This window comes from Mobula hypostoma, chromosome 30 (genome assembly GCF_963921235.1).
Source record: "Mobula hypostoma chromosome 30, sMobHyp1.1, whole genome shotgun sequence".
NCBI classification, from domain to species: domain Eukaryota; kingdom Metazoa; phylum Chordata; class Chondrichthyes; order Myliobatiformes; family Myliobatidae; genus Mobula; species Mobula hypostoma.
The window spans coordinates 9,134,911-9,161,752 of record NC_086126.1 but is presented as its reverse complement, the minus strand read 5'-3'; the positions used below and the strand labels follow the sequence as shown (position 1 = coordinate 9,161,752).

At 49.7% G+C, this 26,842-nt stretch overlaps 1 protein-coding gene across 2 annotated transcripts in view; it reads right to left on the bottom strand.

Annotated features, from left to right (window-relative positions):
* Positions 1-26,842, bottom strand: part of LOC134339694 (ADP-ribose glycohydrolase MACROD2-like) — a 494,638-nt gene that overhangs the window by 7,700 nt on the left and 460,096 nt on the right. For both annotated transcript variants that reach the window (XM_063036408.1, XM_063036409.1), the window contains exons 4-7: positions 25,904-25,977; positions 4,804-4,885; positions 3,918-4,013; positions 2,890-2,985 (exon numbers count right to left, since the gene is read on the bottom strand). In XM_063036408.1, the coding sequence (XP_062892478.1) occupies positions 2,890-2,985; positions 3,918-4,013; positions 4,804-4,885; positions 25,904-25,977 (348 nt within the window). The remainder of the gene's footprint in view (positions 1-2,889; positions 2,986-3,917; positions 4,014-4,803; positions 4,886-25,903; positions 25,978-26,842) is intronic.

Here is a 26,842-nt window from a genome sequence, read left to right as displayed (position 1 = left end):
TGTGGCCTCGTCGTGGTAGTAGAGGAGTCCATGGACTGACATGTTACAATGGGAATGGAGAGTAGAATTAAAATGGTTGGCCACTGGAAAATCCTGCCTTTTGTGGTGGAGGAAGCAAAGGTCCTTGACAAATCGGTTCCCCAATCTACTTTGGGTCTCACCGATGCTGAGGAGGCCACACCGGGAGCACCGGACACAGTGGATGACCCCAACAGACTCACAGGTGAAGTGTTGCCTCACCTGGAAGGACCGTCTGGGGCCCTGAATGGAGGTGAGGGAGGAGGTGTAGGGCCACGTGCGGGGATAAGTGCCGGGAGGGAGATCAGTGGGGCGGGACAAATGGACAAGGGAGAGTGATCCCTGTGGAAAGCCGGGCGTGGGGAGGAGGTAAAGATGTGTCCGGTGGTAGGACCCCGATGAAGGTGCCAAAAGTTGGGGAGAATGGGGTGCTGGATGCGGAGTTTCACAGGGTGGTAGGTGAGGACAATGGGTCTCTATCCCTGCTAAGGAAGTGGGAAGATGGGGTGAGGGTTACATTCCAGCTTCTGGATGCTCCAACCTTGCCTTAAGTATATTTACTGAGGTAGCCTCCTCTGCTTCATTGGGCAGAGAATTCCACAGATTCACCACCCTCTGGGAAAAGCAGTTCCTCCTCATCTCTGTCCTAAGTCTACTCCCCCTGACCTTTACGCCGATTTCAGTTGGGTATAAAACTAGTACTCAAAGTCAACTTCTCAAACGGCGATAACCTGCCAATCGTACGCGCAGGAGATCCTGCAGGTGCTGGAAATCCAGAGCAATGCACAGACAAAATGCCGGAGGAACTCAGCAGGTCAGGCAGCGTCTACGGAGGGGAATAAACAGTCGGCCGTTTTGGGCCGGGACCCTTCGTCAGGACTGGAAAGGGAGGGGGCAGAAGCCAAAATAAGGGAATCGCTTTTCTTTTCCCCCCAGGGAAGTGGGGCTGGCAGGGTAGAGTAGTGGTTAGCACAGCGCTTTACAGTACAGGTGACCCAGGTTCGATTCCCGATGCTGCCTGACCACATGGGTTTCCCCCCGGGTGATCTGGTTTTCTCCCACGGTCCAGAGACAAACCAGTTGGCCGGGTAATTGGTTATTGTAAATAGTTCCGTTATCAGGCTAGAGATAAATCTGGGGATTGCTGGGCTCGAAGGGCCAGGAGATCAATCAATCAATCAATCAATAAATAAAGTGATAGGTGAGACCAGGTGAGGGGGTATGTGGGTGGGGAGATGAAGTAAGAAGCTGGGAGGTGATAGGTGGAAGAGGAAAAGGGCTGAAGAAGAAGGACTCTGATAGGAGAGGACCGTGGACCATGGGAGAAAGGGAAGGAGGAGGGGAACCAGAGGGGGTTGATGGACGGAGAACGGGGAGTTAAAAAAAAGAGAGGAGGAGGAGGGGGAGGAACTGACCAGTAGCTAGAGAAATCGATGTTCATGGAGGCTGCCAAGGTGGGATGTGAGGTGTTGCTCCTTGTTTTGTCTGGGTAGCCTCCAACCTGATGTCATGACCAACAATTTCTCTAACCTGACGGTCACAGAGAATCTGAATTTTCAGTTCGGTGACCCACCATCAGAAGCACAGAGTCACAGGGCGCTACAGAACACAAGCAGGCCCTTCGGCCCATCTAGCCCATGCCGAACAACAATTCTGCCTAGTCCCATCCATCCGCGCCTTGACCATAGCCTTTACACTACCCCTCCCATCCACGTACCTGTCCAAACTTCTCTTAAAAGTTGAAATTGAACCCTCTTCCACCACTTCCGCTGGCAGCTCGTCCCACAATCTCTCCACCCTCTGAGTGAGGGAGATCCACTCTCCCTCCTCAGGAAATAGTTCACCTTTCACCCTTAACCTATGACCTCTAGTTCTAGTCTCACTCAACCTCAGTGGATAAAGCCTGCTTGCATTATCCTTATGCTAACCCTTATATTTTTGTACATCTCTATCAAATCTCCCCTCATTCTCCTAGACTACAGGAAATGAAGTCCTAACCTATTCAACCTTTCCCTATAACTCAAGTCCTGGCAACATCCTTGTAAATTTTCTCTGTATTCTTTTGACTTTATTGATATATTTCCTGTGGGTCAGTGACCAGCACTTCACACAGTACTTCAAATTAGGCCTCACCAACGTCTCGTACAACTTCAATGTAACGTCTCAAGTCCTGTACTCAGTGCTCTGAATTATGAAAGCCAACAGGTGATCCAAATTGTGCACAATACTCCAAATTTGTATCACCATATAACCATATAACAATTACAGCACGGAAACAGGCCATCTCAGCCCTTCTAGTCCGTGCCGAACTCTTACTCTCAGCTAGTCCTACCGACCTGCACTCAGCCCATAACCCTCCATTCCTTTCCTGTCCATATAGCTGTCCAATTTAACTTTAAACGACAACATCGAACCTGCCTCAACCACTTCTGCTGGAAGCTCGTTCCACACAGCTACCACTCTCTGAGTAACGAAGTTCCCCCTCATGTTACCCCTAAACTTTTGCCCTTTAATTCTCAACTCATGTCCTCTTGTTTGAATCTCCCCCACTCTCAATGGAAAAAGCCTATCTACAACAACTCCATCTATCCACCTCATAATTTTAAATACCTCTATCAAGTCCCCCCTTCAACCTTCTACATTCCAAAGAATAAAGACCCAACTTGTTCAACCTTTCTCTGTAACTTAGGTGATGAAATCCAGGTAACATTCTAGTAAATCTAATGGTAGATATGTTGCATCTCATCTAGAAGAGTTTTGTGTGATGGTATGGTGGAGGTACAGGAATTTTAATGAAAGAATCTGGTACGAAGCTTCAAGTTGTCAGGATAACACCATCTCACTAAAGATCAAGAAAGGAAATTCACAGACCTTGGTTGTCCCCAAGATCCAACATGTTCTTGGACTGCTTCTCCTCTTCCTCAGCAGTCTTGGGCTTTTCCTTTGAAGACCCAGGAGAAACGGTCTCTAAAAGTGACACAGCAAAGCAATTGTTCAGCTTATGAGGGAAGACAGGCGTCCCACCTCCCCTCAAACCCCATGGCTCTTTCAATCACTTAAGACTCTATCGGTCGCTTTGGGCTGGTCGTTGGCGCTGGTTTCGGATGCCGGCCCCTGTTACACTTGTGTGGGTAAGTGAGCCCGGTCTCCGCCTTGGTTACCCGTGGTGACGAGGTCAAGGGGGAGGTTCCAGACGAAGTGCGATCCAACCAGGACCCCAATGGTGGAGCCGGTGGAAGATGATGACACGTCACAATGGCAGTGAAGGGCCCCCTAGTTACTCTGCATTCCTTACCTCAACTTTGACTCATCTAGGACCGTGTAGAGGCAGCCCACGCATCGGCCTCCCCACCTTTAATGAGGTCACGTACAGGCGTCCTCCTGACACCCTGGATGATGTCCCATCATCATCATCAGCACAAGTGGCAGAGGGGCAGGATGGTGGTGTGGATCCAGGATTGGCCTCTACACCCACCAGTCGACAACTCCTTAGGAGAACACCATACTCGCCTCAGGTCCTAGTAACATCCTTGTAAATTTTCCTTGTACACTTTCGAGCTTATTGATATCTTTCCTGTAGGTAGGTGATCGGAACTGCACCCGCTACCACACATTTGTCCTCACCGATGTCTTGTAGAACTTTAACATACCATCCCTTCTCCTGTGCTTAATACCCTGATGTATGAAGGCCGGTGTATGCGGGTGACCCAAACGACACATAATACGCCAAATTTGCATGTTACAACTAATCTAGAAGTCTTTTCTGGGATATTACAGGGGGGAGGGAGGGGAACGGGAAATTTTAATGAAAGAATCTGGAATGAAACTTGAGGAAAATAGATTATTTGTCAGCAGGGCAACACCATCTCACTAAAGATCAAGAAAGGAAATCCACAAACCTTGTTTGTCCCCAAGATTCAACTTGTCCTTAGACTGCTCCTTGTCTTCCTCAGCAGTCTTGGACTTTTCCTTTGAAGACCCAGGAGAAACAGACTCTAAAATTGACGCAGCAAAGCAATTGTTTAGCTTATGAGGGAAGACAGGCGTCCCACCTCCCCTCAAACCCCATTGCTCTTCCAACTGCTCCTTCAACAACTATTGCTGCTTAAGACTCTATCGGCCGCTTTGGGCTGGTTGTTGGGGCTGGTTTCAGATGCTGGCCCCTGTTACACTTGTGAAGGCAGTAGGGGTAAGTGAGCCCGGTCTCCGCCTTGGTCACCCATGGTGGCGAGGTCAAAGGGGAGGTTCTGGACAAGGAGTGATCCAACCAGGACCTCAGTGGTGGAGCTGGTGGAAGATGATGATACATCACAATGTCAGTGAAGGCGGAGGGACCCCAGTTGTCTTGTATTCCATGCCCCTGAACCCTGACTCCAGTCTGTCCAAAGGCCAAAGCCCACATGGTTTCCGTAATGGGAAATCTTGCCTCGAGGACTGGGCGGTGGCTGCCCGTGCATCACCTCCCCACATTAAACAAGGCTGCGCACAGCCATTCTCCACTAAGGGAATCCCACCCTGTTGTGGTGGAGGGGCTTGTGGTTTACTGATTTCCCGAGAGTGCTTAGCTCTTGGAAGGGTCAAGGGGGAGATTCTGGGCAAAGAGTGACCTTTCGCGCGTTGTCTGTCGCACTAACTCAGCAGATCAAGGCAGTGATCAGGAGAGGAACGGGCAGTCGCCGTTTCTGGCCGAGACCCTTTACCAGGTACGTTGGCTCCGATCGATGCCCTGACGCGTCCACATCCAATTTCTAAACGCACGGCGCTCGGAACACTGAGAGATCTTACCAAACGGGAAGTAAAATGGCAGCTTCTCTTTGTACAGAGTGTAGTCGATCTTCAAGTAGACACAGAAGATGATGCGGTCAAACTGGAAGAGAAGGAAGATTGTATTACCCCTTTGCAGAAGGAGGAAATACGCTGGACACTCCAATATCTGGCACTCCGCCCACCCCATTAGTGTCCCCTCTCGAAATGCAACTCCTCACTTTTTTTTTAAGCACTTTGGCCTTTGTTTCAATCCACATATTTACATACTCTCGGTGGCCACTTTATTAGGTACACCCGCTCGTTTATGCAAATATCTAATCAGCCAATCATGTGGCAGCAACTCAATGTGTAAATGCATGCCAACACTGTCAAGAGGTTCAGTTGTTGTTCAGACCAAACCTCAGAATGGGGAAGTTCTCTGACTGAGGAATAATTGTTGGTGCCAGATGGGGTGGTTTGAGTATCTCAGAAACTGCTGACCTCCCAAAGATCTCCTAGAGTTTACAGAGAATAGTGCGAGAAGTAAGAAGCATCTAGTAAGCAGCAATTCTGTGGGTGAAAACGCCTTGTTAGTGAGAGAGGTCAGAGGTGAATGGCCAGACTGGTTCAAGCTGACAGGAAGGTGACAGTAACTCAAATAACCACCCGTTACAACAGCGGTGTGCAGAAGAGCATCTCTGAACGCACAACACGTCGAACTGTGAAGTGGATGGGCTACAACAACAGAAGACTACAATCAGACCTAATAAATTGCGTGTGTGTGTGTGTGTGTGTGTGTGTGTGTGTGTGTGCACGTGTGTGTGTGTGTGTGTGAGTGTGTGTGTGAGTTTGTGAGTGTATGTGAGTGTGTGAGTGTGTGTGAGAGTGTGAGTGTGTGGGTGCAGGCACCTCCTGTCTGCTTTAACTCCGTAAGGTGTCACAGCTATGAAGGTGGCCTTGAAGGCTGTAATCATTTGCAAGATCCCTTTTTAAGAGTCCCATTTTATGTGGCAGGCACAAAAAACTCCGGGAGGACTCAGCAGGTCAGGCTGTAGGGTCTTGGCCCGAAACGCCGACTGTTTATTCCTCTCCGTAGATGCTGCCTGACCTGCTGAGTCCCTCTGGCGTTTTGCGCGTGTTACTCTGGATTTCCAGCATCCGCAGAATTTCTTATCCTCCAGGTTCAGGGGTTCAGCTCAGGGCTAACAACCCTAACTGATCAAACAAAAATGACAGAAACAGCAATGAAGAATCCTTCTACATCTGAGTGTGATGGTATACCTGAGTCTCCACCCAGGACCTACGTGGATGATAGCAGACCATGAGGAAACTACCGACACAATGGACGCTGCCAGAGATAGAGGACCTTCATTGCCTCCCTAAACACCAGCGGCGTAAGGGGCAAAAGAATGAAGAAAAAAAATTAGATTATTAGATTATGAGGACATGCAGTCCTCTCTTATTGTCATTTAATAATGCATGCATTAAGAAATGATACAATGTTCCTCCAGTGTGATATCACAGAAACACAAGACAGACCAAGACTGAAAAACTGACAAAAACCACGTAATTATAACATATAGTTACAACAGTGCAAGTAATACCGTAATTTGATAAAGAACCGACCATGGGCACGGTAAAAAAAAAGTCTCAAAGTCTCTCGAAAGTCCCATCATCTCACGCAGACGGTAGAAGGAAGAAAACTCTTCCTGCCATGAGCTTCCAGCGCCGCAAACTTGCCGATGCAGCATCCTGGAAGCACCCGACCACAGTCCGACTTTGAGTCCGTCTGAAAACTTCAAGCCTCCGACCAGCCCTCCAACACCGAGCACCATCTCTGCCGAGCGCTTTGACCCCGGCCCCGGCAACAGGCAATAGGCAAAGTCGAGGATTTGGGGCCTTGCCCTCCAGAGATTCTCGATCGCACAGTAGCAGCGGCAGCAAAGCGGGCATTTCAGAAGTTTCTCCAGATGTTCCTCCGTGCTTCTCATGTCTGTCTCCCTCAAATCAGGATTGTGCACGGCATCCTACTTACAAATACGATATCATTTACCAGAGAGGTGGCACGCATTGTGTCGCACTGCCATCTTCTCCTCATCCCTCGTATTTTACATGGCAGCTGTCTGGGGGGACCGTGGCATTTAATTCTTGGTGTCTTAGAAATGTACAGTTGCTGAACACCTTCAGTGTCAGGCTAGCATAGGGGAAGCCGGACAGAAAATGTGAGAAACAGAGAGACGGTTCGCTTTGCATTTTCTCTCTCTCGCAGAGTGAAACCGGCTGCCCGGGCCTTTCAGACTTAACGCTCCTGGTTTCCACAGACGTCTCGGCTCCTGATCTCTGCAGCCTCCTGTGGCCTTCTCGTCTGAGCTTTTGGCTGGATGGTGTTGGCATCAGGCATGTGTCAAAGCCGGAAAAGAAGGACGTTCAACACAAGATCTAAGCCATGCAACTAGTCAATAGCATCCACGTGGCTTACCTGCTTGGCTAAGGCGTTCTACCACAGAAAGATCGAAGAAAGTTCCTGTTAAGCAACCCGGGATGTTTTGTCTCTAAAGGTGCTATTTAAATGCAGGTTTCTGGTGTCGCCCCTCCAAGAAGACCACAACCTTGTCGTAGGGTTTGGAGGCTCGCGTGCCTCAGTGATCCGGAGAGCTACGTTGGCTGGAGTCAGGGCTTTGTGCTTTGGCTCTTGGTGGGGTCGCCTGTGCCAAACAGGGTCAAAGGGTAGAGGTCAGACTAAGAGTGGTCCACCGGTCAACTCCAGGTTCGGGGCTAACAACCCTGACTGGCAAAACAAAATAGTTACAGAAACAGCAACAGAGAATCCTTCTCCATCTGAGTGTGACGGTATTCCCGCGTCCCCAGCCAGGACTTGCGTGACTGACGGTAGTGAAAGCCGAGAGGAAGTTACTGGCACGATGAAGGAAGCCCTGAACACCGCCAGAGATGGAGGACCTTCATCGCTGCCCGAAACGCCAGCGGCGTAACGGGCAGACATGATGTCATTGAGGGAATAGAAATACAGTCTCTTTTTTAAGTATAATTTTTATTTTGAGGTACCTCATGGCAACAGGCCTTTCGGCCCAACGAGCCCGTGCGGCCCTCTTACACCCGTTAACCTACTAACCCATCTGCACACCTTTGGAATGTGGGTGGAAACCGGGGCACCTGGGGGTGGGGTCGGGAACCCATGGGGCCACAAGAAGGACGAACAAACTCCTTGCAGGCAGTGACGGGAATTGAACCTGGGTCACTGGCGCTGTAATAGAGTTGCGCTGACCACTACGCGAACATGCTGCCCAAGCAAACTCTCTCACACACACACACAACCCCCCATGCGGAATTGTCTGAGTCACCTTTCTTTCCTTCCGCATCCCTGTGGCGCAATTGGTGAAGACACTCAGGGCAATTCCGAACAACATTCGGAGAGCCGTTCGGGTTAGCACGGCACTTATCCCCGCGAGCGGCCTCCACTGCCGCACCTCCTCCCCCACCTCCACCCGCGGCCCCGCATGGTCCTTCCAGGTGAGGCCACGCCTCACCTTGCGAACCTGCTGGGGGGGGGGGTCGCCCACTGCGCCCGGCGCTCCCGATGCCTCCTCCACGTTGGTGCGACCTGCCGTAGGTTGGGGAAACCACTTTGTCGTGCACCTCCGCAGCACCTTGGCACAAGAGGGACTTCCCGGTGGCCAAAGATTTAAATTCCCATTCCCATTCCCGTTCCAACGTGTCCGTAACCTCCTCTTGTCCCGAGATGAGGCCACCCTCAGGGTGGAGGAGCAACACCATCTGGGTACCCTCAAACCTGATGGCATGAATATTAATTTCTCCTTCCAGTGCCCAAAATATCCATCTCCCCCTCCCACTGATCCCCACCCTGACCTTTTACTTATTCTTGCCAACCTATCACTTCCCCCCCACCCCCAGTCCCTTCCTCCTTCCCTTTCTCCCATCGTCCACTCTCCTCTCCTATCGAATTCCTTCCTCTCCAGCCCTTAACCTTCACCCATCACCTTCCAGCTATTCTCCTTCCCCTCTCCCCCCAACCTTTTTATTCTGGCATCTCCCCCGCCTTCCTTCTCGGTCCTGAAGAGGGGTCTTGGCCCGAAACGGCGACTGTTTGCTCCTTTCCACAGATGCTGCCTGACCTGCTGAGTTTCTCCTGCATTTTGTCTGTGTTGCTACGGGTTGGTGGGTTGATTGGTCACATGGGCATGATGGGACGGATGCAGGCTCGCTGGGCCGGAAGGGCCTGTCACTGTGCTGTATCTCTAAATAAATAAATAGAAATAAAGCAATGACTGGAATGGAAACAAGAGAAACATAGTTTTATTTAGAAAGGACTAATCTTGACCTTTTACCTCTTCTCACCTGCCTGTTACTTCCCCTGGCTCACCTCCTCCTTCCCTTTCTTGTATGATCCCCTCTCCTCCAATCAGATTCCTTCTTCTCCAGGCCTTGACCTTTCCCACCCACCTGGCTTCATCTATCACCTTCCAGCTAGCCCCCTTCCCTTGCCCCCCCACCTCTTTTTAATTCTGACATCTTCCCCCCCACTTCTCAGTCCTGAAGAACGGTCTCGGCCCAATGCGTCGACCGTCTATTCATTCCCACAGACGCTGCCTGACCTGCTGGGTTCCTCCAGCATTTTGTGCACATGTTGCTTTGAATTTAATAGAGCTGTGATATCAGCAAAGGAATTGGGTTCCTCTTAATTGTCTGACAGTGTGAGACGGCATCCAAGGGCGCACTCGTGATTCAGAGGAGACGCGGCGTCGCCCCGCGAAGGTAGCCGGGCACCTCCAGAGAGTGTGCCCTCCTTCCTTATCGCAGCCCAACACTCGGTGCTGGCCGGCTGCGGAATTTAATTTCAGGGAGAGATTTACACATCATATGAAATTTCAATTAAAAAACAAATTTACTGCCCGGCAATTTGAAGCAGCCACCTGCTGACACTGATGGGGCTTTATCTCGGTAGCTCTGAGATGGGAAGGGAAAAAAAGACCCACAAAATGATATTCATGCACTCAGAGATTGAACTGTAAAGACTTATTATAATTAAACTGGTTTTCATTTGGCTTCGGATACAATGAAAAGGATGCAGTTACTGTGCACAAAACACTCAAGTAGGACATATTTTGAGGTTGCTGTATTTAACTGTATCTCTCTGCCTTCAAAAGGGAATTGAATTCATTTCCTGGCTTCCCTGTCATCAAGGCGACACGAACCGCCATTTAGCCTCCCATTGTTATCTTCATTGCTGGCGAGAGCAGGCAGAACGCCTGACCCAGTTGTTTCTCTTGCTGATCTCATTCAAGAGCCTTTGAGGTTTGATATCGGGGCGTTCGCCCGGCTGAAACAGGAGAAAATCTGCTGGCAAGCAAAGCGCACATGAAACGCACATGTCCTTCAACATCTGCCGGACGATGCTGAGGATGTTCTACGAGTCTGTGGTGGCCAGTGCTATCACGTTTGCTGTTGTGTGCTGGGGCAGCAGGCTGAGGGTGGCAGACACCAACAGAATCAATAAATTCATTCGTAAGGCCAGTGATGTTGTGGGGATGGAACTGGACTCTCTGACGGGGTGTCTGAAAAGAGGATGCTGTCCAAGTTGCATGCCATCTTGGACAATGTCTCCCATCCACTACATAATGTACTGGGTGGGCACAGGAGTACATTCAGCCAGAGACGCATTCCACCGAGATGCAGCACAGAGCGTCATAGGAAGTCATTCCTGCCTGTGGCCATCAAACTTTACAACTCCTCCCTTGGAGGGTCAGACACCCTGAGCCGATAGGCTGGTCCTGGACTTATTTCCTGGCATAATTTACATATTACTATTTAATAATTTATGGTTTTATTATTACTTATTATTTATGGTGCAACTGTAACGAAAACCGATTTCCTCCGGGATCAATAAAGTATGACTATGACTATGACTATGAAATAGAAAACATAGAAAATAGGTGCAGGAGTAGGCCATTCGGCCCTTCGAGCCTGCACTGGAGGAATTCAGCAGGCTTGGCCACCTCTACTGCCACCATGAGGCCACACTCCGGTTGGAGGAGCAACACCTTATATTCTAACTGGGTAGCCGCCAATGTAGACATCGATTTCTCAAACTTCCAGTAATTAGCCCCCCCTTCACAAATTCCCCCATTCCCGTTTCCCTCTCTCACCTTCTCTCCTCACCTGTCCGTCACCTCCTTCTGGTGCTCCTCCCCCTTCTCTTTCCTCCATGGGCCTTCTGTCCTCTCCAATCAGACTCCCCCTTCTCCAGCCCTGTATCTCTTCCACCAATCAACTTCCCACTGGTGAAAGAGATAACCAATCCCTTTACTTCACCCCCTCCCCCTCTCCTGGTTCCACCTATCACCTGCCATCTTGTACTTCTTCCTCCCTTTCCCCCCTCCCGCACCTTCTTGCTCTGACTTCTCATCTTCTTTTCATCACCAGTCAAGGTGACATCCTTATTGTGGGGGGTGGGGACGAAGTGAGAAGCTGGGAGGTGATAGGTGTGTAGGATTCTCAGTAATATTAACTGTTAACTGCTGATTACAAAATGGCTTCTCTGAGGTGTAATAATGAAGTGGCTTCTTTGCAATGTTAACTATGAGGTAATGTTCTCTGTAGCGGAAATGTTTGGGTTATAGTTATAGATAACCAATGGAAGCTATATTATTCTATCTGTATGTGCGGGAACCTGGGTGAGTGCGCGGGTTTTTCGGGATGAGAACCGAAGAGGGAGGATGTGCTGGACACGCTCTGGTTGACCACCATGGTTGTCCCAGGCGGCGGGTCGAGGAGGTTGGCGGAGATTGAATGGTGGAACGAAGACTCCATTTATTGAGCTCCAACGGTTGTGCACGAAGTGGTTGAACTCTGATGGTGCCTTTTACTTTCCTTGAATATTGGATCTTTATTAATTACTTAGTTCCAGTAAGATCTATAAAGTGTAATTTGTAAATTGTACATTGTGTGCTGTCTGATATTTGATGTGTGGGTTTGTACCAGGTGGCATTACACAGCAACGACGCAAACGTGAGACACGGTTTGGCGGGCGGATGGGGTTTCCCCTAGATAAACACGAGCCAATAGCACTGAGTGTTACAGGCGGAAAAGGTAAAGGGCTGAAGAAGAAGGAATCTGATAGGAGAAGAGAGTGGACCTGTTGGAGAAAAGGAAGGAGGAGGGGAGCTAAGTGGAGGTGGTGGGAAGGTGAGGAGAAGAGATAAGAGGGAAGAAGGGAGTCAGAAAGGGGAATGGAAAAAGAGAGAAGGGAGAAGGGTGAGAAGTTACCAGAAGTTGGAAAAAATCAATATTCGAGCCATCAGGTTGGAGGCTACCCAGACAGAATATGAGATGGCCTCACCTTGGCAGTAGAGGAGGCCAGGGACTGACAAGTCGAATTAAGAATGGAGAATGGAATTAAAGTGGTTGGCCACCGGGAGATCCAGACAGACGAAGGTGCTCAACAAAGTGGTCCCTCAATCTAATTCTGGTCTCACCAAAGTAGAGAAGGAGTAGATGACCCCAACAGACTCCTGGAAATGCCACCTCGCCTGGAAGGACCATTCGGGGCCCTGAATGATTGTGAGGGAGGAGGTGTAGGGTCAAAGTCACTTAGATCACATATTTTCCCCCATTCTGATGTTTGGTCGGAACAACAACTGAGCATCTTGACCATGTCCGCATGCTCTTATGCATCGAGTTGCTGCCACGTGATTGGATGATTAGATGTTTGCATTAACAAGCGGCTATACAGGGGTACCTAATAAAGTGGCCACGGAGTGCAGCAGAAACCCATAAGTTTCTAGAAAAATAACAGTATTTACAGAAAGCACCAGATTAACTGGAAAATCGATTACAAGTATATGCACTGAGAGTGGCCTTTTTGTTTGGTACAGGAATGGAACCCAGTGCGATCTTCTGCTGCTGAAGCCCATCCACTTCACGGTTTGACGTGTTGTGCGTTCAGAGATGCTCTTCTGCACACCACTGTTGTAATGGGTGGTTATTTGAGTTACTGTCACCTTCCTGGCAGCTTGAACCAGTCCGGTCATTCCCCCTGACCTCTTTCATTAACAAGACATTTTCGCCCACAGAACTGCTGCTCACTGTACGTTCTTTTCCGTTTTCGCACCGCTCTTCGCAAACTCTAGAGACTGTTCTGCGTGAAAATCCCAGGAAATCAGCGGTTTCTGAGATACTCAATCCGCCCCATCTGGCGCCAACAATCATTTCCCGGTCAAAGTCACTTAGACCGCGTTTCTTCCCCCTTTCTGATGGTCTGAACAACAACTGAACCTCTTGACCATGTCTGCATGCTTTTACGCATTGAGTTGCGGCCACATGATTGGCTGATTAATGTTTGTATTAACGAGCAGGTGTACAGGTATACCCAATTAAGTGGCCACTGACGGTAGCTCAGTATATATAGTCAAACCTCATCAAAATAACCTAACCGAGGGGGGAGAAGATGGCAGTGCGCGCGGCCGCTTCGGTGGTGATGTCCGTTATCTGTCAAGTAGGGGACCGTGCACAATTCTGATTTGATGGAGACGGACGTGAGAGTACGGAGGAACATCTGGAGAAACTTCTGAAATGCCCACTTCGCTGCCGCTGCTCCTGTGTGGTAACCGGAATCTCCGGAGCTGAAGGCCCCAAAATCCTCGGCTTTGCGTGTTTCAGCGGCCGGGGAGAGGTCGAAGGCGCTCGGCAGAGGATGGCGCTCGGGAGGCTGTATCAGAGAGGCTGGTCGGAAGCTCGAATTTTTCGGACGGATGGACTCAGTGTCGGCTGTGGTCGGCTGCTTCCAAGGCATCGGCAAGTTGACGGTGCCTGGAGGTTTATGGCAGGGAGTTTCTCCCTTTTGCCGCCTGCTATCGGGGACTCGGGAGTCGATCGACTCGGGGACTTTGAGACTTTTTTTTACGTGCCCATGCTCTGTTCTTCATCAAATTATGGTATTGCTTTGCACTGCTGTAACTATATGTTATAATTATGTGGTTCTGTCAGTGTTAGTCTTTGGTCTGTCCTGTTTTCTGTGCTATCACTCCGGAGAAACATTGTATCATTTCTTAATGACAATAAAAGAGGACCGTGTGTTCTCAGAATCTAATCTAATCTAATCTAATAATAATAAATAATATATAATCTGAATAATCAAACCTACCTATCTCACTATGTCTCCAAACGTGGCTATCCCACAGCACAACCCAACCTGTCTGCTTATCCTTCTCCAAGCAAAATTGAGGCAAGTCAAAGCCAAGATCGCTCATTTTCATTCTCACTTTGTATATACGGGGCGGCATCGTAGTGTAGCGGTGAGCGTAACACTTCACAGCAACCAGCAGTAAGATCAGGGCTCAATTCCTGCCACTATCTGTCAGGAGTTCGTACGTTCTCCCCGTGACCACCCGTGGTTTCCTCCGGGTGCTCCGGTTTCCTCCCACGTTCCACAGATGCACGGTCGGGGTCAGTGAGTCATCGGCCCGCTAGGTTTGTGCCGAAAGTGCGGCCTGCCCCAGCACAATCTTCACTGATTTGATTTGCCGGATATGCGACAAGTAGTTCGGTAGTTCCATTTAATATCGGAAAACGTACGCAATATACAACTTGAAACTCTTGTTCATCACAGGCATCCACGAAACAGAAGAGGGAAACCCCAAAGAATGGAGTGTCAGTAAAAACGTTAGAACCCCAAAGCCCCCTTACTCCTCCCCCCCCACACACAGGCATCAGAAAAGCAACCCCCCCCACTTATTTCAGCAAAAGAGCATCAGCACCCTCCACCCTCCAAGCAAACAACAGCAAACTATAAAACTATAAAATAGTTTTATTTTAAAGCTATAAAACTATAGTTTAACTAAATTTAACTATTTTATAGCTTAACTATTTATAGTTTTAGCAAACTATTTTATAGTTAACTATTATAGTTCTATAGCTTTAAAATAAAACTATAATAGTTTGGCGGAATCTGGAGTATTGTGTTCAGTTTTGGTCACCAAATTACGGGAAGGATATAAATAAGGTTGAAAGAGTGCAGAGAAGGTTTACAAGGATGTTGCCGGGACTTGAGAAACTCAGTTGCAGAGAAAGGTTGAATAGGTTAGGACTTTATTCCCTGGAGCGTAGAAGAATGAGGGGAGATTTGATAGAGGTATATAAAATTATGATGGGTATAGATAGAGTAAATGCAAGCAGGCTTTTTCCACTGAGGCAAGGGGAGAAAAAAACCAGAGGACATGGGTTAAGGGTGAGGGGGGAAAAGTTTAAAGGGAACATTAGGGGGGGCTTCTTCACACAGAGAGTGGTGGGAGTATGGAATGAGCTGCCTGACGAGGTGGTAAATGTGGGTTCTTTTTTAACATTTAAGAATAAATTGGACAGGTACATGGATGGGAGGTGTATGGAGGGATATGGTCCGTGTGCAGGTCAGTGGGACTAGGCAGAAAATACGGCATAGCCAAGAAGGGCCAAAGGGCCTGTTTCTGTGCTGTAGTTTTTCTATGGTTTCTGTGGTTTAATGTCCATTCAGAAATTGGGCAGCAGAGGGGAAGAAGCTGTTCCTGAATCGTTGAGTGTGTGCCTTCGGGCTCCTGTACCTCCCCCCTGATGGTAGCAATGAGAACAAGGCATGTCCTGGGCGGTGGGGGCCCTTAATGATGGATGCTGCCTTTCAGAGGTTTTTTTGCAGAGTAGGGGAATTAAGGGTTAGGGGGAAAAGGCAGGTAGGTGGAGATGAGTCCATGGTCAGATCAGCCGTGACCTTATTGAATGGCGGAGCAGGCTCGACGGGCCAGATGGCCGACTCCTGTTCCTAATTCTTACATTCGCTCCTTGAAGATGTCCTGGACACGACGGAGGCTGGTGCCTGTGATGGAGCTGACTAAGTTTACAACTCTGCAGCTTATTTCGATCCTGTGCAGCAGCTCTGCTTCCCCCACCATACCAGGCGGTGATGCAGCCAGTCAGAATGCTCTCCACAGTACATCTGTAGAAGTTTTCTGGTGTCTTTAGTGGCAAACCAAATCCCTTCAAACCCCTAATGAGCTACAGCCTCTATCTTGCGCGTCTTGAACACACCCCCGTCAGCTCAAGTTTGAGACCCTGCTCGACCCCAGAACGACCACGAAGGGACGTTACTGCTACGTCCTCACGGACGCCGCCCTATACAGGATTGGGCGCTCTGCTCCTGAGCGGCGGATTGCAGTCTGCAAGCAGCAGAGTGCCACAGTGGCGTAGCGGTCAGTACGGTCACTTTACAGCGCCAGCAATGACCGGTCGTCCGTTCGACTCCCGCCGCGGACCGGAAGGAGTCCGTGCACTCCCTCCGCCCGTGACCGCGTGGCCGATCTCCGCTTTCCTCCCACATCCCGAAGACATACGGGTTAGGGTCCGCAGGTCGCGGGCGTTCCATGTTGGCACCGGAAGCCAACTTTGGCTAAGAAGGCATACGGTGTATTGTCCTTCATCAACCGTGGGATTGAGTTTAAGAGCCGGGAGGTAATGTTGCAGCTATATAGGACCCCGGTCAGACCCCACTTGGAGTACTGTGCTCAGTTCTGGTCGCTTCGCTACAGGAAGGATGTGGAAACCATAGAAAGGGTGCAGAGGAGATTTACAAGGATGTTGCCTGGATTGGGGAGCGTGCCTTATGAGAATAGGTTGAGTGAACTCGGCCTTTTCTCCTTGGAGCGACGGAGGATGAGAGGTGACCTGATAGAGGCGTATAAGATGATGAGAGGCATTGATCGCGTGGATAGTCAGAGGCTTTTCCCCAGGGTTGAAATGCCTAGCATGAGAGGGCATAGTTTTAAGGTGCTTGGAAGTGGGTACAGAGGAGATGTCAGGGGTAAGGTTTTTTACGCAGAGAGTGGTGAGTGCGTGGAATGGGCTGCCGGTGGTGGTGGAGGTAGAAGTGATAGGGTCTTTTAAGAGACTCCTGGGTCTGGGCATGGAGCTCAGAAAAATAGAGGGCTATGGGTAAAGTCTAGATACACTAGTTCTAAGGTAGGGACATGTTCAGCACAGCTTTGTGGGCCGAAGGGCCTGTATTGTGCTGTAGGTTTTCTATGTTCCTATGACACTTGCGCGATCATCGGATTGCGTTGGCCGTTAATGTAGAACGACGTACTTCACTCTGTGAATCTAATGTTTCTTTTTTTAAGTGACAACGACTTTGCACTGTGATATCTACAGTTTTTAATATTTAAAAATTGTTTACTGGTGATTACGTTTCCATCATTGCAATCAAGAATAAAACGGGACTAACTTTCCTGATTCAGCCTTCGGGAAGCGGGCATGGTCTCGGTCCAACGGGCAGGTGAAAGGCGAGGAGCCTTGTCCTGGTGGACTACTACATTTTGGGGTTAGAGATTCGGCCCTGAATTTGCAATGAGCACAGAACCAGCTTCCTGATGCAGCCAAAGTGGGAAGTTTCCCGTCTCCTTGCCTCTGCTTCCTCTGGGAACGGGTGGACGCCGGCCGGCGTCCTCTCCACAGCTGCGGCCAGTCAGAGGCGGTCCGGTTGCCCACCGGGCCGCCGATCTTTCGGCCAGCGAGCTGCTGGTTCTTGTCCCCTGCCCAGCAAAAATAACTCCAGCAGCAATCGAACGGGTTTGCAAAATGTTTCAGGATTTCCTACCAATTAACGTTCTTCCTCAGAAGAACAGCTGACCTAGGGGAGGGAACGTCGACTCAGACCATGAGAGGCCTGCGTTGGGCATTTTCATGCCTTACAAGGCGCAGATTGGAAGCCTGTGTGGGGCGCCACTCCTCACACAGACACTAGAGCAATGTGTGGTTAAGTGCCTTGCTCAAGGGCACAAACACGCTGCCACAGCTGAGCCTCGAACTAGCGACCTTCGGATCACTAGACGAACGCCTTAACCACTTGGCCACGTGCCCGACATAAGCCCCCTTTATCTGTGGGTACGCAGTATGTATAAATAGACGAGCAATGGAATTAGAAGCAGGACTCGGCCATTCGGCCCCTCGAGCTTAGCCTGCCATTGAATAGGATCACATCTCACAATCAGGTTTACTATCACCGGCATATGTCACTCTCCTGCCTTCTCCCTGTAACTATTGACACCCTCACTGATCAAGAACCAACCAACCTCCATTTTCCCTCTCAGCCCCCAAAACCCCGACTCCTCCCCGTATCCTTTCATGCCCTGACTAATCAAGAACCTATCAGCCTCTGCCTTCATTATACCCAATGACTTGGCCTCCACAGCCGCCTGTGGCAATGAATTCCTCAGATTCACCACTCTCTGGCTAAAGAAATTCCTCTTGATCTCCATTCTAAAGGGACATCCTTCTATTCTGGGGCTGTGCCCTCTGGTCCTAGACTCCCCACTGTAAGAAACATCCTCTCCACGTTCACTCTATCTAGTCTTTGCCATATATGATGGATTTCAATGAGACTTCCTCCATTCCTCACCATTCTTCTAAACTCCATTGAATACATCCCCCCTCTACTTTCCTGTAATCACTTTAGATAGATAGATAGATAGATAGATATACTTTATTAATCCCGACGGAAATTTGGTTTCGTTACAGCCGCACAAACCAAGGATAGAGTGTAAATATAGCAATACAAAAAACCCCAACACTCAAACACCAAAATGCAAACTATGCCAGATGGAAAATAAGTCCAGGACCAGTCTATTGGCTCAGGGTGTCTGACCCTCCACGGGAGGAGCTGCATATTCGATGGCCACAGGCAGGAACGACCTCCCGTGCCACCAAGTGTTGTATCACGGTGGAATGTGGCCAAAGTCCAACAGTAAAAAGTTCAATATCCAGTCTGCAAACATGTTCCTCGATTGTAATATACCCCGGATTGCACCATCTGTTGTTAGCCAGAGCAGTAAGCACCCAACTCCTTTACGCTTACCGCTCTCAGTGCACTTCCGGTCAGGCGGAACGGTATTACCCACCGAACTCCTCTTCTCCAAAAGTCTCTGTTGTCTCGACCGGGTCCTCTTTCCTCGGCTTTGTGATCCCCCTCTGTGTGTTTTCCTCCGGATTTCAGCAGGGGTGTCCACCGCTCTGTTCTCTAAGCCGGCCGGTCTTTGCTGGTCCGTGGAATACACAATGCGACCTTGCTTCTGTCCCGCGTGTCGGGATGTAACCATTTCCAGCGCTAAAGAAAACCCAAATAAAACTCTCTCTACCAGCATGTTAGAGAAGGTGCAGCTTCGACGTGTTACCGTGAGAAAAAAAAATACAAAAAATAACGTAAATTAAAAAGTAAGAAGAAGAAAGTAAGAACAGATCGGAACGGCTGTACCAGGTTGTATGCACGACCGGCGCATGCGCACTAGTATGATACCTGCTCATATTAGATATTTCTGCCGTGGGAAAAAGCCTCTCGAACTATGCCTCTTACCATCTTATATACCTCTATTAAGTTAGATTAGAAGATTTTAAAGATAGGGAGAGAAGAAACAAATTTGCCTTGTACCTGACCCTTGAAACACTATTATTTCAATTCAACTCCCCCTCTCAAGCAATAAATGCCTTGCCATATATTGAACTACCAATAGATGGCGCTGGAGTTGAACAGTTAAGGCTGTGACCTCTGCTAACCTCTCCCCCCCCCCATGGGTGCTAGCAACCTCGTAGAGACGATTTTGAGTGGGGAATGCTCTTCAAGGCCTGTCTGACCACCAGCCTATACCAGAACCAATATTGAAGGCTGGGAAAACAAAAATGCTGGGGAAAACTGGGGCTGGTTTAGGTAAAAAAATTTCTCTTGACGTTGGGGCGCTCACCGAGCTTGGCGATTAGCCTGCAGACATTTCTTCACCAGTCCAGGTGGCATCCTCGGTGCGCAGTTGTTGGTGTTTCTCTCTGGGAGTGCTCGCGTCTATATAGGCCCCACCGTGCCCCGCCTATGCTCCGTTCGCTTGCCTTGGTCCTGATTGGCTACCCCTTCAGTTGACCTCTGAATTCTACTGGCTCGCGTTTCTCTTTGGCTCCTAGGGGTTCGTAGATGGCGTCTATTTCGAAATGCTTGTTTACGGAGTCATCAGAAGAGAGCCACGCTTCTTTAAAATTCTCGAGCCTGCCTCGTGTTCGCCGACGCCAGGATATCTGCGGTGCCCCGGTTACAGTGGCGTCCTTCTTAGTCTTCACAACCGGAGATTAGCGACGGCGGATTGTGTCTCCGCGCTGCCAGTTTGTGTTCCCGTAAAAGAGTCGAGCGTCTGGCCGGCGTGGTTCTTGTTGCCGTCTCCGGCAGGTGATCCCGCACACCACACTACACCACCGAGGTACCAATATTACCAAAGATTTTGTCGTTAAATGAACTTTAAAAATCTTCAAAAGGTCATGATGGTTGGGGTGAGCTCTGAGAGGCTAAATGGTCCTTGGCTAACTCTGCGAAATACGTGGGATTTGTCCAATTTTTCATCACGAAAATCCCTCAAGTTAACGAATGTATTACTGAAATTTGAAGGGAAACAACTCCACAGCATAAAATGCTTACCAGCAATTTAAATTACGGGGAGAAGGCAGGAGATTGGGTTGAGAGGGACAATAAATCAGCCATGATGGAATACCAGAGCAGACTCGATGGGCCGAATGGCCCGATTCTGTCTTATGGTCTTACAAATTGATTCAATGTGTGGGAAAACATCTGGCAGATAGGGTAATGCTGCAGATAAATGTGACGTTGTCCATTTTTGCAGGACTCTGAGGGATCGAAGTGAACTAGTGTATGATCTGCAAAAGGCCCCTGATCTAAGAGTGGATGTGCTGGCATTGGAGAGGGTCCAGAGGAGGTTCAGGGGAATGATTCCAGGAATGACAGGGTTAATGTACATGGAGCGATTCATGGCCCTGGGCCTGTATGTTCTGGAGTTTAGAAGAATAAGGGGAAAAGTGGGGGGTTGTGTGGGAAGATCTCATTGAAATCTATTGGAAGTCCGAGACGGAGTGGACGTGGAGAGGACTTTTCCTATAGTGGTGGAGTCTAAGACCAGAGGGGCACAGCCCCACAATAGAGAGACATCTCTTTAGAACAGAGATGAGGAAGAATTTCTTCAGCCTGAGAGTGGTGAATCTGTGGAATTCATTGCTACAGTTGGCTGTGGAGGCCAAGTCATTAGGTATATTTAAAGCGGAGGCTGATAGGTTCTTGATTAGTAAGGAGGTCAAAGGTTATGGGGGGAAGGCAGGAGAATGGGGTTGAGAGGGATAATAAATCAGCCATGATGGAATAGCAGAGCAGACTCGAAGGGCCGAATGGCCTAGTTCTGCTCTTCTACCTTATGATCTTAAATATCCTTAATCTATCTGCCTCAACTGTTGCCCTTAGTAGTATGTTCTGCACACCCACTACTCCCTGAGTAAAAAAAATACCTTTAATGAAACCAGATGCAATTGAGGTAAGATATTAAATTGCCTTAGAGTAGAAGGATGTCACATTAGAACGGAGATGAGGGGGGACTTCTTTAGCCAGAGGGTGGTGAATCTGTGGAATTCACTGCCACAGATGGCTGCCGGGGCCTAGTCATTGGGTAAATTTTAACCAGAGATTGACAGGTTCTTGATTAGTCAGGCCTGGTTTAGAGAGTATGGATTATGATCAGAGATTAAGGGAGCTAGGGCTTTACTCTTTGGAGAGAAGGAGGATGAGATGAGACATGATAGAGGTGTACAAGATATTAAGAGGAATAGATAGAGTGGATAGCCAGTGCCTCTTCCCCAGGGCACCACTGCTCAATACAAGGGGACATGGCTTTAAGGTAGGGAGTGGGAAGTACAAGGGGGATATTAGAGGAAGGTTTTTTACTCAGAGAGTGGTTGATGCGTGGAATGCACTGCCTGAGTCAGTGGTGGAGGCAGATACACTAGTGAAGTTTAAGAGACTACTAGACAAGTATATGGAGGAATTCAAGGTGGGGGGTTATATGGGAGGCAGGGTTTGACAGTTGGCACAACAATGTGGACCGAAGGGCCTGTACTGTGCTGTACTATTCTATGTTCTATAAGTCCTGGTTATGCGACCACTGACTCCATGCAGACAATCTTTGACGAGTATTGATACTTGGGGGGGGGGCGGGGGGTGGTCACCCATCTTGTGAAGACACTGCCTAGAAGAAGCCGATGGCGAACCATTCCCGTGGAAAATTTTCCCCAGGACAATCATGGCCACAGACCGTGATCGGCCCACGTCATTCAACACAGCGCATAATGATGATGTCACACGACACAGAATGATGACGTCACGCGACGCGGCACGTAACGACGACGGCGTGAAAAGCGCAGTGTTAAATTTATTGATTATCCCACGTGCTCTGACAAGTAAAGGAGGTGGATATGCTGATTTTGGCGAGCCATCTGCCAGCGCAGGACTTCGTGCACTGGATGGGATGAATGCCCTCTCTTTCCCCTCTAATGGAGGCAGCTTCTCTGGTAACCTAGCGACGACAGTTCACACCATTCCAGCACCTCCCCTCATGATCCTTCTGCTGCCAATTCAGGCCCAATCAGCCCAACCTCTTGTCCCGACAGGACTCAGAACCTGAGGGCCTGACGAAGGACGAGGGAGGGAGCAGGAACTGGCGGGAGGGGCGAACTGTACACTGGCAGTCGGTAAGTCGGGCACAGCCCCCAGGGATGAAGCTTCCCCACGGCTCCCACTCGTGATCTGTTTGTTATCGTACCAGAGTGCCCATTTATATTCAAATAAAGTCTTCCCAAGGAAAGAAAAATATTATTTTCACAGCGTGATAATGAGAACCGTTTGATTCAAAGGCTGACATAATGTCGAGTTCTGTTCGCTTTGCCCTCTCTATTGTTACACATATTGTCAGTCACAACAGCAGTCTCATTTATTTTCCCCGATTCCAGAAAGAAACAATCTGTCAAGTAAAGGTTCCCGGTTCGCTCCTTTTCCCTGAAGACGTTAAAACACCAGTCGGGAATGGGCAGTCTCCCTTCTCCAGCCGATTGGGGAGTTCTGGTTTACGCGGGTGCCGGCGGCTTTAGGCGAGCTCCCGCCGCCTTTTTCTTGAACAAAATAAACTTTATTTCAAGTCCTAGAAAAGTACAGCACAGGAACAGGCCATTTGGCCCATCTAGCCCATGCCGAACGACTTAAACTGCCCACTCTCAGCTACTTCGAGATACAGCGTGGAACAGGCCCCTCTGGCCTGACGGGCCGCATCACTCGGCAACCCTCGATTCTCACCCTAGCCTGATCATGGGGCAGTTTACAACGGATCAACTAATCTACGAACCAGCAGGCACTAGCGGGAGGGAACTGGAATGCCCGGAAGAAACCCGCGCGCTCACAGGGAGGACGTGCTACGCCAACCGCTGGCTTCTGAGGCGCCCCGAAATACATCATTAGAAGTATTTCAAAAATAAACCATTGCCTTTCGATTCTTTACCTTCAAAGTCAATACTGTTGGTGCTCCTCTCCGCTTCGGGTGGCAAGTTTGCCAATTTTTTTTTAAGCACTTGATTGTTTTGTTTTTTTACGAGGCCGAGTTGCCAGCTCGACGCCCAACCCTTCGCGGATGGAAAGCGCGCAAGGAGCCGGCCGGATTCGAACCGGGGACCAGTCGCCTCGAAGTCTGGTGCTGATGTCACAACACCACCGACCGGCCTATAATGTCAATATAGTTCTGTTTTATTACACCCCTGCATCCCAATCAATAGCTCGGGGCGGTGTCCTGTTAAGATAATTCTGGGGATCCCTCCCTCTCCAGTAGGAGAGGAATTCTGCTCTACAGTCCTTCCCCACTGAGCCCTTGTGGTGGCTGTGCCGAGCTTCGGTGCATCTCCCCCCCTCACCCAGTGTGTCCTCCTGTGGCCCGGAACGTGCCGCGCAGCGGCGATCCTCCACGGACATCTCGCCGAGGCGCCAGGGCGAAAGGGCCGTCCTTCACCGAGCCGCCGATCTGCCAGGAGCACCCGATGCTCGCCCCCGCGTGCGGGCGCGTCCCTAGGGGCAGCCGGGAGATCAGCGAGCCCTCCCTCGGACCCCCCCCGCCGCTTCCTTCTCCGCGCCCTCCTCGCAGAGCCATGGTCTGTTCCCGGGGAGGGAGTTGGGCCGGTTCTCCCATGGTGCCGGTACAAATTCCATTCACGCGGCACCTTCGTTGAGGCAAAATGGAGTCATGGGAAAGTACAGCACAGAAACAGGCTATTTGGCCCGTCTAGTCCATGCCAAACTATTTACACTGTCTCCTCCCATTGACCTATCTATCCAAGCTTCTCTGAAACGTTGAAATCAAACTCGCACACATCACTTTTGCTGGCAGCTCGTTCCACACTCTCACCACCCTCTGAGCGAAGAAGTTTCCCCTCATGTTCCCCTTAAACCTCTCACCTTTCACCCTTAACCCATGACCTCTGGTTGTCGTCACACCCAACCTCAGTGGAAGAAGCCTGCTTGCATTTACCTTATCTATACCCCTCATAATTTTGTATACCTCTATCAATTCTCCCCTCAATCTTCAACATTCCAAGGAATTAAGTCCTAACCTATTCAGTCTTTCCTTATAACTCAGATCCTCCAGACCTGGCGATATCCTTGTAAATTTTCTCCGTACTCTTTCAACCTTATTTACATCTTTCCTGTCGGTAGGTGACCGAAACTGCACACAGTACTCCAGTTGTAAATTACTTCATAGGAATGTATCTATCAGACAAAAAAAGATGGTGATGTTGGGTCAGTTGACCTAAAGCTTGGTCAAAGAAATATAGGTTATTAGGAGAAAGGTGAGGTTTTGGGAGAGAATTCCCGAGTTTAGGCATCTGGCAGTCCCCCAACACGGCCCCTCCGTCTCTAAGGGTCCTTCCCGACAGTGTACATAGATAAGAAAGGTTTAGAGGGCTATGACAACAAAATGGACTAGCAGGAACAAGATGGGCCAAAGGGGCGATCCCATGTTATATTGCTCGGTGGCATTGGGAGAGAGTCCAGAGGGTGTTGAATCTGTGGAATTCATTGCCACAGATGGTTGTGGAGACCAAGCCAGTGGGTATATTTAAGCAGAAGTTGATTACTTAATTCCAAGGGAGGCCAAGGTTATGGGGAGAGAAGGCAGGAGGGGAGGAGCTGGGAAAGATGACGCCAGAGGCTTTTGCAGACCCAGGCGACTTCTTCCAGTTCATCCATGAAACGGCTTATTCTTCTTCTCTTAGGTCTTCTTTTTCTCTTCGAGGTGGGCAGGGTTCTGTCGGAGTCTGTGATCTGCAGCTCGAACCGCAGTTGCAGTTACAGTTCAGCTTACGATTCCCTGCGAGCGGTGTGTTTTCGCATCGGCCGCGCGGCCTGGCGTTTCGATATCTCCAGGAGCGGCCCGGAAGACGCGCTCCTTCGGGGGTGGGGAGAGCGCGGTCCCGTGGACGACCTGATTCCTCATCGACCGAAGCATCGCGGTGGGAGTGAAACGTCGGGACAGCAGGCGGAGTGCGCTGCTGAGGGAAGAAGGCCTCTGCATTGGAACGATTTCCCCCCCCCCCCGATTGTGAGTGAGAGCCTGTCGGTCCTCGAGCCAGGGGGGGCTTGGAGAATCGACGTGGAAGATCGTAACATCAGAATGGCGAGTTGCTGGTCTCCCACTCTCACTGGAGGGGTGACCCCACTCTCTCCCTCGATGGTGAGAGAGATCCTGTCTGAGATACCGACGTGCTGGGTTACGGACTGCAGTTTTCGATGGACTCTATGGTCTCTTTGGGGGCTTTTGCTATTGATTGTTTGGGGTGGGGCGGAGATTCTGCTGGTGCAAATGTGGGGAGGGTGAGTGGGAGGAGGAGAGAGGCGGTTTGGGGTTCTGGTATTACTGTCCTTCATTCTAAGGGGTTTCTTGTTTTGTGGACGTCTGTGAAGAGCAAGAATTTCAGGTTGTATACTGTAAAATCCTCTGACGTTAAATTGAAGCATTTCAGAGGGAAAATGAATCAGCCGTGATCGAATGGAGCAGCAGATTCGACGGGCCGAATGGCCTAATTCTGCTCCTCGGTTTTATGGATTATACATAGGTAGCAGTCTCCTGCGTTTGCAATTCAGTGCTGGAGCTGCTAAGGCAGCGGAGGAAGGTGCCCGTGGGAAAATGTTTGTACCATTGATCTAAATTATTTGCCGAGCTGTCCAGATACTCACGGAGTCCCTGTGTTCTTCCAGATAACGTCTGACAGTCTTTAAGACGGTTTCTGCAGCTTGTCCGTTGGGATAACCTGCATGTAGAATAAAAGCAGTTCATCAAGTGTTCTGCAGAACCCAAAGTGTTTGCAACAAGGATGCAGTTCGGCCCATCAAGTTTCTACTAGCTCGAGGCCCCCATTTACCCCATCCTCACTTCTCTGACATCTTTTCAGACCACCTCTCCTTCCCATTTTAAGATGGCGCTGGTGTGCCCAGCGATTACTTAAGGGCAAAATACAAAATAAGTGAAACTATTAAAACACCGTATTAATGACCTTTATTAATAACAATCACTTCTCCAAGAAGACCACAACCTTGTCGCTGGGTTTGGAGGCTTGCATGCCTCAACGACCCGGAGAACTGTGTTGGATGGAGTCAGGGCTTTGTGCTCTGGCTCTTGGTAGGGTCGCCCATGCCAAACAGGTCAAAGGGTAGAGGTCAGACTAAGAGTGGTCCACCGGTCCTCCAGGTTCGAGGCTAACAACTCTGACGGGTCAAACAGAACTGTTACGGAAACAGCAATGAAGAATCCTTCTACTTCTGAGTGCGACGGTATTCCTGAGTCTCCACCCGGACTGACAGTAGCGAAAACCGAGCTACTGACACGATGAAGGAAGCCCTGAACGCCGTCAGAGATGGAGGACCTCCGACGCTGCCCGAAACGCCAGCGGCGCAACGGGTGGTAGAGCGAATCACAGTCACCGCTAACAATGGAGAGACGTGCAGAGGCGAATGGCGGCGGGGCACGCCGGAGGCAAGTGGAGGTGGGAGCGAGGGAAGTCCCGATTTAAGCTCCGGGCCGTATTGGGAAGGCCAGAGTGTCAGGACTGGAGGAGAGGGACAGGACGGTTCTGCTCGGTGCTCTGCGACGTTTACTCGGCTCTGCGCTGAACTGAG